This window comes from Martes martes (assembly GCF_963455335.1).
Source record: "Martes martes genome assembly, chromosome: X".
NCBI lineage: Eukaryota > Metazoa > Chordata > Mammalia > Carnivora > Mustelidae > Martes > Martes martes.
Window position 1 is genome coordinate 50,691,455 of NC_137897.1, and position 12,727 is coordinate 50,704,181.

General features: G+C 38.5%; 1 protein-coding gene across 1 annotated transcript in view; it reads left to right on the top strand.

Annotated features, from left to right (window-relative positions):
* ZC3H12B (zinc finger CCCH-type containing 12B) overlaps positions 1 to 12,727 on the top strand; it is a gene marked incomplete at both ends in the record, with an annotated part of 117,302 nt that overhangs the window by 91,232 nt on the left and 13,343 nt on the right. The window contains one exon of the mRNA XM_080795757.1: positions 4,404 to 4,543. Coding sequence (XP_080651883.1) covers positions 4,404 to 4,543 — 140 coding nt within the window. The remainder of the gene's footprint in view (positions 1 to 4,403; positions 4,544 to 12,727) is intronic.

The following is a 12,727-nucleotide window of genomic DNA, read 5'->3' on the forward strand; positions in this document are numbered from 1 at the left end:
ATCACTTGCTTCCAGGTTTTTTTGTCTGTCTTTTCACCAGGAGCAGTGCAGTGCCCTCCAGGCTCTCTCCCAGCCAATCGTACTGACCTTCAAAACTACAGTCTTTATATATATATATTTTTGTTTAAATTCAATTATCCAAAAACTCCAGTATTCAGAGATGTGATATGGGCAAGGCTTTGTGCTGATCTTCTGGGGGAGGGGCCTGCCAAGTCTCGCTGAGTTCTTCCATTTTTCTTTCCAGCCTGGTGAGCATCTTTGCAATCATTACTTGAAATTCCTTATCAGACATATTGCTTATCTCCATTTCATTCAGTTCTTTTTCTGAAGTTTTGTCTTACTTTTTCTTTTAAAGCATATTACTCTGTCTCTACCATTTTGCTTGACTCTCTGTGTTTGTTTTTATGGATTAAGCAGAACAGCTACTTCTCCTAAATGTAAAGGAATCTCCTTGTGTATGGTTGTTTCTTTTGTAGTATATGTGTATTTAGTGACTTTTTCTGGTTGGGTGAAGCTGTGGCTGGTATGGGCTGGAGGTTCTGGGGCCCTCCACATTATGAGCACCTTGGAAGGGCAGCTAAAGTTGAAGTGGGTGCAGAGGGTGTTGATCAGTGCAGTCCCTGGGTTCTTCATGCATTGGGTGTCCTGGCAAGACAGCTAAGGCTAAAGTAGGTGTAAACTAAGGTGTTCCAGTGCTCTCCCCATAGATGGTGTCCTGAAGCGGTCCTGGAGCTGAGGTGACCTGTGGCCTAGGAGGTCCCATGGCTCTCCATGCAGCAAGTACCCAGGCAGTACAACTAAAGCCGAAGTGGATGTAGGCTGGGAGATCCCAGGGCTTTCTGTGAAGAATGCAACCTGGAGGACAGCTGAAGCTTCAATGTATGCAAGCCAGGGTGTCCTGGAATGGTCTGTGCAGAGGATATACTAGTGGAGTGGTTGGCACTGAGGTGGTACAAAGCCCAGGAGGTTCCTGCGGTCCCTACACAAAGGATACTCTGACAGGATAGCTAAAAGTAAAGTGGGTGCAAGCTGGAAGGACCTGGATCTCTTTGAACAGAAGGTATATTGTCAGGATGGCTGAAGCTGAAGCGGATCCAAAGTGATGTGGGCCTGGGATGTTCTGGTTTGCTTTGCACCTGTGGCCACTTGGGAGGGCTGGCTACGGCTGATATGGGCTAGGGGCCCAGGGCTTCTAACTAGGGTTTCCTGAGGCAGCAAGCCAGCTATGGAAACCAGACCCTGCTCTTACCTGTTCTTTTAACATGGAGGGGGAGCATAAACCCAAACATTCTCCAGTCCTTCTGACTTAGAATTCTTTCAGCTCCTTTGGCCTTTGAAATTACACCTTCTTTTTTGTGCCTTAGAGCTACCCGGGCTCGTGTAGGCTTGTGGACCGAGGGATCACTGAGGCGGCAAGCTAGCTATGCATCAAGATGTTGCTTCATTTTGTACTTTCAAGGTGGAGTGGGAACTAAACCATGCTTTTCTCCAGTTTTTCTGACCTGGAGCAGCTCCTCTGTCATTTGGCCGAGTTCTAGTGCTGTATCTTTCATATATGGTAGTTGCTTTTTTAAACCACAGTGTGTGTGTGTGTGTGTGTGTTTTCCCTGTGCCCAAGGACAGAGAACTCTGTTCCTGGTATCTTAGTACTATCACTTTTCAATGCTGTTTGCAGTGTCAGGAGTGGGAGTTCCCATTATTACAATGTGTTCATCTCTTTCTTCTCCTTGGCCATTCTATCTTTTGTTGTGTAGAGGCAGTTCAGTCAGCCCTAAGTCCTTCTTCAAGAGGAATTGTTCTATAAATCAGTGTAATTTGGTATGTTCCTTGGAGGAGGTAAGTTCAGGGTCTTCCTATGTAGTCATCTTGGACCAGACACTGTCTCTAGGAATTTAGCCCTTTCTTCTAGGTTGTTTAGTATGTTGTCATATATGAAAAAATATTTTATAGTGAAAAATATTTTCACAGTGGAAAATATTTTATTTATTTTTATTTATTAAAGTATTGTTGAAAGACAATGTTACATTAGTTTTAGGTGTACAATATAGTGTCTGGACAACTATATTCTCACCGCAAGTGTAGTTACCATCTGTCTCCATACAATGTTAGCAAAATACCACTGACTATATTCCCTATGCTATGCCTTTCATCCCCATGACTTATTTTTTTCATAACTGGGGGCTTGTATTTTCCACTTCCCTTCACCCATTTTGCCCACTCTCCCCTCTGGCAACCACCAATTTGCTCTTGGTATTTATGGGCTTATTTCTGCTTTGTTTATTTTGTTTTGTTTTGTTTTGTTTTTTAGATTCCACATATAAATAAAATTATATAGTACTTGTCTTTCTCTGTCTCACTTATTTGTGGTCTCACTTGTTTATGGTTTTAGACTGTGTTTGGAAGGACACACTTTATAGCACTGCCAAGTCATGTGAAATGAAATCCTATCCTTTTCCTCCAAATCCCCCCTCTATTGGCAATTCTGATGATTTTTCCTGAGTTCATATTATTCTCATACTTACCAGCACTATAGCAGTGGGCAAACTAACACCTGGGCATCTTCCCTACCTGTCTGTTTCATGCTGGGTTCATCCAATATTAACTCTTTAAGACCCATAGGCTGTCCCAATTTACCCATTGTTCAACTTTGTAGACGCAATCAGCACGGTAGCTGTTTCTAAGGCTACCTTGGAGTGTATTGGCAGTTAAATGTATTTCCTTTCCTTTTTTTTTTTCTTAAGTGCTTTGACTTTTAGTAATGTACTGTAATTGCTTTATGGGACTTACTGGACACTTAGACATGATTAACATGTGTTTAGAAATGTTAGGAAAATACTGAATATTTTTTGGTCATGTGCCTCAAGGGTGATTAAGACACTGGGAAGTCTTGCAGTATATGTATTAATGGGGCCTCTGAGATTATGTATTAATTCACCCAAAGGGAACAATACAATTGGAGCTAATTTCTGTTGTAGTTGAGTACTAGTGAGAAGGTAAGAAATCTAAAGAAAGAGGCCCCATTATATTGTCATAATTAGCTTTATATTGTCTTAATTAGCTTTCTAATCAGCCTTGACAAGCAATATCCACTTTATTATACTAGAATTGGTACATGAAATGTATGCCAATTTGTTTTACCATCCAAACTGTTTAATAACTGTAATTTAGTGTGGTTTATATTTATGTTAGAATACCAAACTATGTGCTAAGAGGTCAGAATTCTCACAGGCAAACTAGGCACGAATTTAGTACACTCTTTGTAACTTTTTAAGATGATGGCAATAAATATATATCTCCCCAATTCATCTATTAATTTTCCCTCTTCAAATTTTCAATCAAATTTCTGTTTGATTTTTAAGTTTTTACAATGTTTACATCTACAAATAATTATGATAAAATGTCTTCTCTTTTTACATCATATTCTAATTATAAAAGCAATACTTAATATTTTGAAGAAATTTTGGAATAAAGAAAATAAATCACTTATAATCCTCTCACATAGAAAAATTATCTTATTAATATTTTGATGTATCTATTTCTTAACATTTTTTCTAAATTTATATATAGACTTTCTTCTACAAAATTGGGATTACATTATATAGAGTCTGTATCCCTTTTCCCTTTAGCATTACATTGTGAGCATTCCCCACATCCTAAAATTTTAAAATAATGTGATTTTTATTGGTAAATTTTATTTAATTAAATGTGATACTATTTTTAGTCAGAATTTATGTGTATGTTTTCTGCTGTCAGTATCATTTTTTAAACTTAATATATGTGCTTAAAACTTATCTCCAACTAATCCTCCATATAAATTATCTAAACCTCTGGTGACACCTCTTCTTTGCTCACCTGTTGTGAATATCTGAATATTCTAAAATAAAGTGGTAGTAGATGTAGAGAGAGAAGAGAGAAAATTGAAGTAGTGGTAGGAAATAGTCATCAGGGTTGTTATAAATTGGGAATTGTTATTAACCATCTGTGGCCTTAAAGAGAGATGTAATAATAGTGGAAATATTTATAATGATTGAATAAAAAAAGAGATTCATTTATTGTTTTTAAAAATGCATTTTTGGGCACCTGGGTGTCTCAGTTCAGTGTCTGCCTTCAGCTTAAGTCATGATCCCAGGGTCCTGGGATTGAGCCTGGCATCAGACTCACTGCTCAATGAGGAGCCTGCTTCTCCCTCTCCCCCTTCCTGCTGCTCTGCCTGTTTGTGCTCTCTTTCTATTTGTGTCAAATAAATAAATAAAATCCTTAAAAAAGTGAAAATACATTTTTGACATCATCAAGAAATAAAATGTCTATTGTTAATATCTTGGTACTAAGAAAAAGACTGTTTAGGGTATTTCTTTGCTACCTATTGTTGATCCTTTACCCTTTCATTCTCTATCTTCCTAAAGCCATGGGAATAAAGAAGAGTTCTCCTGCAGAGGAATACAACTTGCTGTGGACTGGTTTCTAGACAAAGGCCATAAAGATATTACTGTATTTGTGCCTGCATGGAGAAAGGAGCAATCCCGCCCTGATGCACCAATTACAGGTACTATTTCAAATAAGACATTTCTTCTTATCCAGAGGAAAAGCTAGCAAGATAGTTTAGGGAGAGGTTGATGGTCCCAACTTAATTATTTTTCTAAGTTTATTAAGTATCTTAAAATGTCTTATATTAAGTAGATTTTTAAACATTATTTTTCCTGATCCAAATAAAACCATTACTGTGTTGTGGCATATGGCAGTTAAATTGAGACAACTTCAATTCAGCAAGGAATAAAGCAAGCAGTTGAAAAAAAAAAAAGGAGTGCTTTCTATTTGACAATAGACTTCAGACTAAAGGGGGATGAACATGGTTATGAGTGTGACTGTGTTTTCCAAAAGACTAAAGAAACCATGATAGAAAATGGATCACATTCTGTACCAGAGAAGTGATTGTGAGATTTGCAAAGTATAAGGTAAAATATATATAGAGAAAAGTCCCATGACAGTCAGAACCAACTTATCCATGAAACACAGCAGGCCCATTGCCCAGGGCCATGATACATTTAGGGTCCTACAAAGATGTTTTGAAGCACAGGCAAGATGTCAGAGTAAGAGGACCCTAAGCTCACCCCATCCCATGTTTGCAACTAGATATCACTCACATCCATGTCAATAAACAAAAGTGATATGAAGACTGGCAGAACAATTCCATAACTAAATTTAGAGAAGAAGCCACATTAGAGAGGTTAGGAAGGGCAGAAATGGTAGTTTAGTCTGGAGCAGCCTGAAAGAGGGAGGAAACTATGGTTGCAGAGAGGGGAAAGCACCAGGGAGCCCACACAGGGAAAACAAATCCCCATAATGTCTGTCTTTGAATATCAGAAGGGCTGAATTCTGTGAATTTATATAACCAGCAGGACTTTGAGCCTAAAGCTTTAAAAGTCCACTGACTCAGCCAGCATTAGGTGAGCTGGGAGGGCAATTGATAGCTGGGTCTCCATCCTTAAAGAGACATCAACCCAAGGAGAGGCAATATAAAATCAACATCTTACAAAACAGGAGGAAGATTTGTTTATACTGATTTTGGAGAATGTTGGGGGACTTCTCTGGGAGCAAAAGAACAGACAGTCACCATTTTCATTCCCTACCCTCCAACATAAACAGAACCACCTACAGGGGGCTGTACTGCAAAGATACTTGTTATCTAACCTCCTAGCAGTGTGCCCTGCCCAGGAGTTCTCCTGAGGACTTGCTTTTCCTAAGTCTGCTGGCCTTGGCCCTAGGCTTAGTGCAAATTTTGTTAATGCCACCGGTGCCCGACCAAGTCAGCCATGTGCACATATATCTTGTGCCCCAACCACCACAATCAGTACCTAGTCACTGCACACATGGATGGCAAACACCTCTGGCTGCTGCCACAGTTGTGTGCTGCAACCCTGTCATCACACTTTGAGGAATTGGCTTAGGTAAGTACACATTTTGATAATGTCACATACGCCCTGCCCACATGACACCAGCCACCTCGAATTTCAGCCTCTGATTGCACAGCCAGCAGGTGCTCCTTGCTACCACCTCAGTCACATGCCCAGCTCCCAGCCACTGCCACTAAAGTACTGTGCCTTTGGTCACAAATGTACTTTGGGGGATCTGATCTAGGACTAGTGACTCACTAAAAATTTTGCTAACACTGCTGCCTACCCCTGAACCCTCTTACAGTCTCATCCCCTCAGGGATGGCCTACCTGGGTCTCACTAACACTGCAAAGAGCAAGCACAGCCCACAACAGGCAGAGAATCAGTGCAGAAGCTTAGACTGAAAGGGAAAGCTACTCAAACAGAATAGCCAGTTGCAAGCAACACACATGGGAAAATCCCATGAAGTGCCAGGTTCTGATGAATAGGAGATACTGCAGTGCAGGACACTACAGGATCTCCTCTTTATAAAGCCACTACTGTCAGGAGCAGAGAGAATAGCTGACTTTTCTAACACAAAGAAACAGAGAGGTAAACAAAATGAGGAGACAGACAAATTTGTCCCAAATGAAAGAACAGGAGAAAATCACAGCAAAACTAAGCAAAACAGAAATAAGTAGTATACCTGATAGAGAATATAAAGCAATGTTCATAAAAGTGTGCACTGAACTTGACACAACAGTGGGCAATATCAGTGAGACTTTTAACAAAGAGGTCAAAAAAAGAAGCAATCAGAGATGAAGAACTCAATAAATGAAATTAAAAATGAAATATTTGGAATAAACAGTAGGAAACAAGAAGCAGAGGAATGTATTAGTGACCTGGAGTTTAGAGTAATAGAAAGCAATCAAACTGAACGTATGAGAGACAAATATTGCATAATGAGAATAGACTTAGAAAATTCAGTGACTCCATCAAGCATGGTAATGTTTGCATTTTGGGGTCCCAGAAGGAGAAGAGAGAAAAATGTGGGCAGAAAATTTATTTAAAGAAATAATAGCTGAAAACATCCCTAATCTGGGAAAGGAAACAGATATCCAGATGCAGGAGGCACAGAGAAACCTGAGCAAAATCAACAAAAGCAGATCCACACCAAGACATATTGTAATGAAAATGGCAAAATGCAGTGATAGAGAAAAAAAATTTTAAAGCAGCAAAACAAAAGAGATAGTTATATATAAGAAAAGTCCCATAAGGCTATCAGTGGATTTTCCAGCAGAAACTTTGCAAACCACAAGAGAGTGGCACAATATATTCACATTGCTGAATAGGAAACATCTGCAGTGGAGAATAATCCACCCAGTTAAACTAGCATTCAGAATAGAAGGAGAGATAAAGAGTTTCCCAGACAAATAAAAACTAAAGGAGCTCATGACCACTAAACCAGCCTTGCAAGAAATATTAAAAGGAACACTTTGAATGCAAAGGAAAGAGCAAAGGTAACAATATGAAAGTAGGAAACACAAAAGAAGTAAAAATAATTATTTCTATTAAAAAATCAGTCAAGGAACTCACAAAATAAATTATGACAATATATACCTAAAATGTTGGGAGGAGAGGAGTAAAAGAATGGGTTCAAACTTAAATGACCATCAACTTAATATAGACTGCTATATACAGAACATATTATATACAAATGTAATGGTAACCACAAATCAAAAACCACCAATAGATGCAAAGAATAAAGAGAAAGAAAACCAAATGTATCATTAAGGAAAACAAACAATGAAAGAGAATAAGAGAAGAAAGGATCACAGGAAAACATCAGAAACAACCACAAAGTACATAAAAATGACAATAAATATCTATCTATCAATAATGATTTTGAATGTAAATGGAATACATGCTCCAATTAAAAGACATAGGGTGACGGAATAGATAAAAAGAAAAAAAAAAGACACATCTCTATGCTACTTGCTTGAAACTCATTTTAGACCTAAAGACACCTGAAGATTGAAAGCGAGGGATGGAGAAACATCTATCGTGCAAAATGGATGTCAAAAAAAGCTGGAATATCAATACTTATATCATACAAAACAGATTTTAAAACAAAGACAGTAAGGAGACAAAAAAGGACACTATATGATAATTAAGGGGACAATGAAGCAAGAAGACATAACAACTATAAATATTTAAGTACTCAACATGGGAGAACTAAATACATAAAATAGTTAATAATAAACATGAACTAATCAACAGTAATAAAATAAGAGTAGGGGACTTTTACATCCCACTTACATCAACAGGAAGATCAAAAATAAGAAAATCGATTAGGAAACAGTAGCTTTGATGACACGTTGGGCCAAGTGGATTTAACATATATAGTTAGAACATCCCATCCAAAAACAGCAGAACACACATTCTTTTCAGGTGCATAGGGAACATTTTCTAGAATTGATCACATATTAGGGCACAAAACAAGTCACAGCAATTCGAAAAGATCAAAATCATACCATACATCTTTTTCCACCACAACACTATGAAACTAGAAATCAACCAAAAGAAAAAAAATTGGAAACAACACAAATACATGGAAATTAAATAACATGCTACTAAGCAATGAATGGGTTAAGCAAGAAATCAAAATCAATATCTGTAAGTACATGGAAACAAATGAAAATGAAAACACAATGGTCCAAATCCTGTGGAATACAGCAAAAGCAGTTCTAAAAGGGAAGTTTACAGGCATACCTCAAGAAACCAGAAAAATCTCAAATAAAAAAACTTAACCTTACCCCTAAAGGATCAAGGTGTAGATCTAGAAAAGGATCTAGATCTAGATCTAGATCTAGAAAGGATCTAGAAAAATGAGCAAGTGCAACCCCCAAAACAGCAAAAGGAAGGAAATAATAAATATTAGAGCACAAATAAATGATACAGAAACTACAAACAACAACAACAACAACAACAAAACACAAAACAAAATAAAACAAACAAAAAAAAATAGAAGAGACCAATGAGACCAGGACTGGTTATTTGAAAAGATTAAAAAAAATTTCATAAACCTCTACCCAGACTGATCAAAAAACAAATAGAAATGACTCAAATAAATAAAAATAAAAATGAAAGAGGAGAAATATCAATCAAAACAACAGAAATACAAAAAAAGAGAAGATTATGAAAAAATATATGCAACAAATTGGATAACCTAAAGAAAATGGAGTAGCAGGCCCCTCCCCCAGATAGCCAGCACAAGCCCCTGCCCACACCATTCTCTAAAGCCTGGAGACTGAAAGGTCAGAAGACTTGCCTGAGAGAGACCCAGGAGGGCACTGTGCTATTCATGGAGAGAGCAAGCAAATAACCTTGGGATAGACAGTATGGAAACAACCATCTGAAAAATGCCTGGGGTACATAGGGCAAAGATTATTTGATATGCTAAGAGTACTTCTCTGAGAGGCAGCATTCACAGAGATCCTTCTCTGGGAAAAATAACATGGTTAGCACTATTTCTCTCCCCTGGCCCTTAGCATAAACTTGAGCCACTTGCAGAAAGCAGCTCATCATGGACACTGGATGGCTAACTTGCATATGCCAAGCCCAGTTCCCTTGAGCTCTGATGGGACAGCCCTTCATGTCAAGCAAGATTCGGTCCCAGCACAACAGATCCCTCCCCCAGAAGAACAGAACAAACCCCTGCCCACACCACATCCCCTGATGAGAGAGTTCTTTAAGACCTCAGTTCTTGTGAAGTTGGTGTCAGGTCTCACCTTAGAACCACACCAGAGTGCACCAACATAAAACTCACAAAATTCAGGCCAGGGCCAAGTGCTGCCCACAGCTGGCAAGGAAAGCCTCTGCAGATGACTGGCCTGAAGGACAGAGCAGCCAAATCACAATAGCAGAGCACACACAGCACACATCAGAGATAATCCCTGAAGTGCCAGGCCCTGGGGACTACATGGCCACTTTTTCATAAGGCCATTACTTTCAGAAGCAGGAAACATAATCGACTTTTCAAAAACACAGAAAAAGGAAGAAACTTAGAAAAAAAGGCAAGAAGGAAGAATTTATTTCCAATGAAAGAACAAGAAAAGGCCACAGCCAGAAATCTAAGCAAAAGAGATATAAGTAACATGCCTGATGGAGAATTTAAGGTAACAATCATAAGGATACTTAGTGAGTTTGAGAAAAGAATGTAAGACATCAGTGAGACCCTTACAATAGAGATAAAAGAGTTAAAAAAGAATTAATCAGAGATGAAAGATCCAATAAACAAGATTAAATGCAGACTTGATGCAATGAACAGCAAACTAGAATAAGCTGAGGAACAATTTAGTGACCTAGAAGACAAAATAATGGAAAACAATGAAGCTGAACAAGAGAGAAAAAGAATTATGTAACAAAAGAATAGACATAGGGAAATCACTGGCTCCATCAAATGTAATAACTCATATTATAGGAGTCCCAGAAGAAGAGAGGAAAAACGGGGCAGAAAATTTATTTCAGGTAATACAGCAAAAAACTCCCCTAATTTGTGAAGGGAAATAGAAATCCAGATCCAGGAGACAGTGATCTCCCATCAAAATCGATGACAGCAGGCCAACAAGATATATTGTAATTAAATTTGCAAACTATAATTATAAAGAAAAAATCTTAAAAGCAGCAAGAAAAAAGTCCTTAACTTCCAAGGTTAATAATGCTAGTTGCAGATTTCTCAGCAGGAACCTGACAAGCCAAAAGGGAGAATGATATATTCAACACGCTGAATGGGAAACATCTGCAACCAAGCACACACTATTCAGCAAGGCTATCATTTAGAACAGAAGGAGAGAAAAAGAGTTTCCCAGACAAAAACTAAACACAAGAGCAGCCCTGCAAGAGATACTAAAGGGGACCCTTTTGTGCAAAGGAGAGATGAAAGACAAGAAAGGATCAGAGAAAATCTCCTGAACCAATGACAAAACAAGTAATAAAGTGGCAATAGTACGCAACTATTAATACTTACTTTGAATATAAATGTACTAAATGCTCCAATCAAAAGATATAGAGTGGTGGAATGGATTAAAAAAACAAGACCCATCTATAGGCTGCCTACATGAGATTCATTTTATTTTATTTTTTTTAATTTCTTTTCACTGTTACTGAATTCATTGTTTATGCACCACACCCAGTGCTCAATGCAATACATGCCCTCCTTAATACCCACCACCAGACTAACCCAATCCCCCACCTCCCTCCCCTCCAAAACCCTCAGATTGTTTCTCAGAGTCCACTGTCTCTCATAGGTTGGCTCCCCTCGAAATTGCCCCAACTCACTTCTCTCCATCTCCCCATGTCCTCCTTGTTAATCCTTTATGCTCCACAAGTAAGCAAAACCATATGATAGTTAACTCTCTCTGCTTGACTTATTTCACTCAGCATAATCTCTTCCAGTCCTGTCCATGTTGATACAATTTGGGTATTCATCTTTTCTGATGGAGGCACAATACTCCATAGCATATATGGACCATATCTTCCCAAGCCATTTGTCCATTGAAGGGCATCCTGGTCCTTTCCACAGTTTGGCGACTGTGGCCATTGCTACTATGAACATTGGGGTAGAGATGGCCCTTCTTTTCACTACATCTGCAACTTTGGGGTAAATATCCAATAGTGCAATTGCAGGGTCATAGGGAAGCTCTATATTTAATTTCTTAAGGAATCTCCACACTGTTTTCCAAATTGGCTGCACCAACTCACATTCCCATCAACAGTGTAAGAGGGTTCCCCTTTCTCCACATCCTCTCCAACACACGTTGTTTACCGTCTTGTTAATTTTGGCCATTCTAACTGGTGTAGGGTGGCATCTCAATGTGGATTTGATTTGTATCTCCCTGATGGCTAGTGATGATGAACATTTTTTCATGTGTCTCTTAGCCATTTGTATGTCTTCTTTGGAGAAGTGTCTGTTCATGTCTTCTGCCCATTTTGTGATGTGATTATTTGTTTTGTGTGTGTTGAGTTTGAGGAGTTCCTTATAGATCTTGGATATCAGCCTATTGTCTGTACTGTCATTTGCGAATATCTTCTCCCATTCCACAGGTTGCCTCTTCATTTTTTTTGACTGTTTCCTTTGCTGTGCAGAAGCTTTGATCTTGATGAAGTCCCAGAAGTTCACTTTTGCTTGTTTCCTTTGCCTTGGAGACGTATCTTGAAAGAAGTTGCCATGGCCGATGTCCAAGAGGTTACTGCTTATGTTCTCCTCTAGGATTCTGATGGATTCCTGAGGTCTTTTATCCATTTCGAGTTTATCTTTGTGTATGGTGTAAGAGAATGGTCGAGTTTCATTCTTCTACATATAGCTGTCCAATTTTCCCAGCACCATTTATTGAAGAGACTGTTTTTTTTTTTTCCACTGTATATTTTTTCCTGCTTTGTCGAAGATTATTTGACCATAGAGTTGAGGGCCCATACCTAGGCTCTCCACTCTATTCCACTGGTCTATGTGTCTATTTTTGTGCAAGTACCATTCTGTCTTGGTGATCACAGCTTTGTAGTAAGGCTTGAAATCAGACAACATGATGCCCCCAGTTTTTCTTTTATTTTTCAAAATTTCCTTAGTATTTCAGGGTCTCTTCTGATTCCATACAAATTTTAGGATTGTTTGTCCCAGCTCTTTGAAAAGTGCTGGTGGAATTTTGATCAGAATGGCACTGAAAGTAGAGATTGCTCTAGGCAGTATAGACAGTTTAACAATGTTTATTCTTCTGATCCATGAGCATCGAATGCTCTTCCATCTGTTTGTGTCTTCTTCAATTTCTTTCATGAGTGTTCTGTAGTTCCTGGAGTACAGA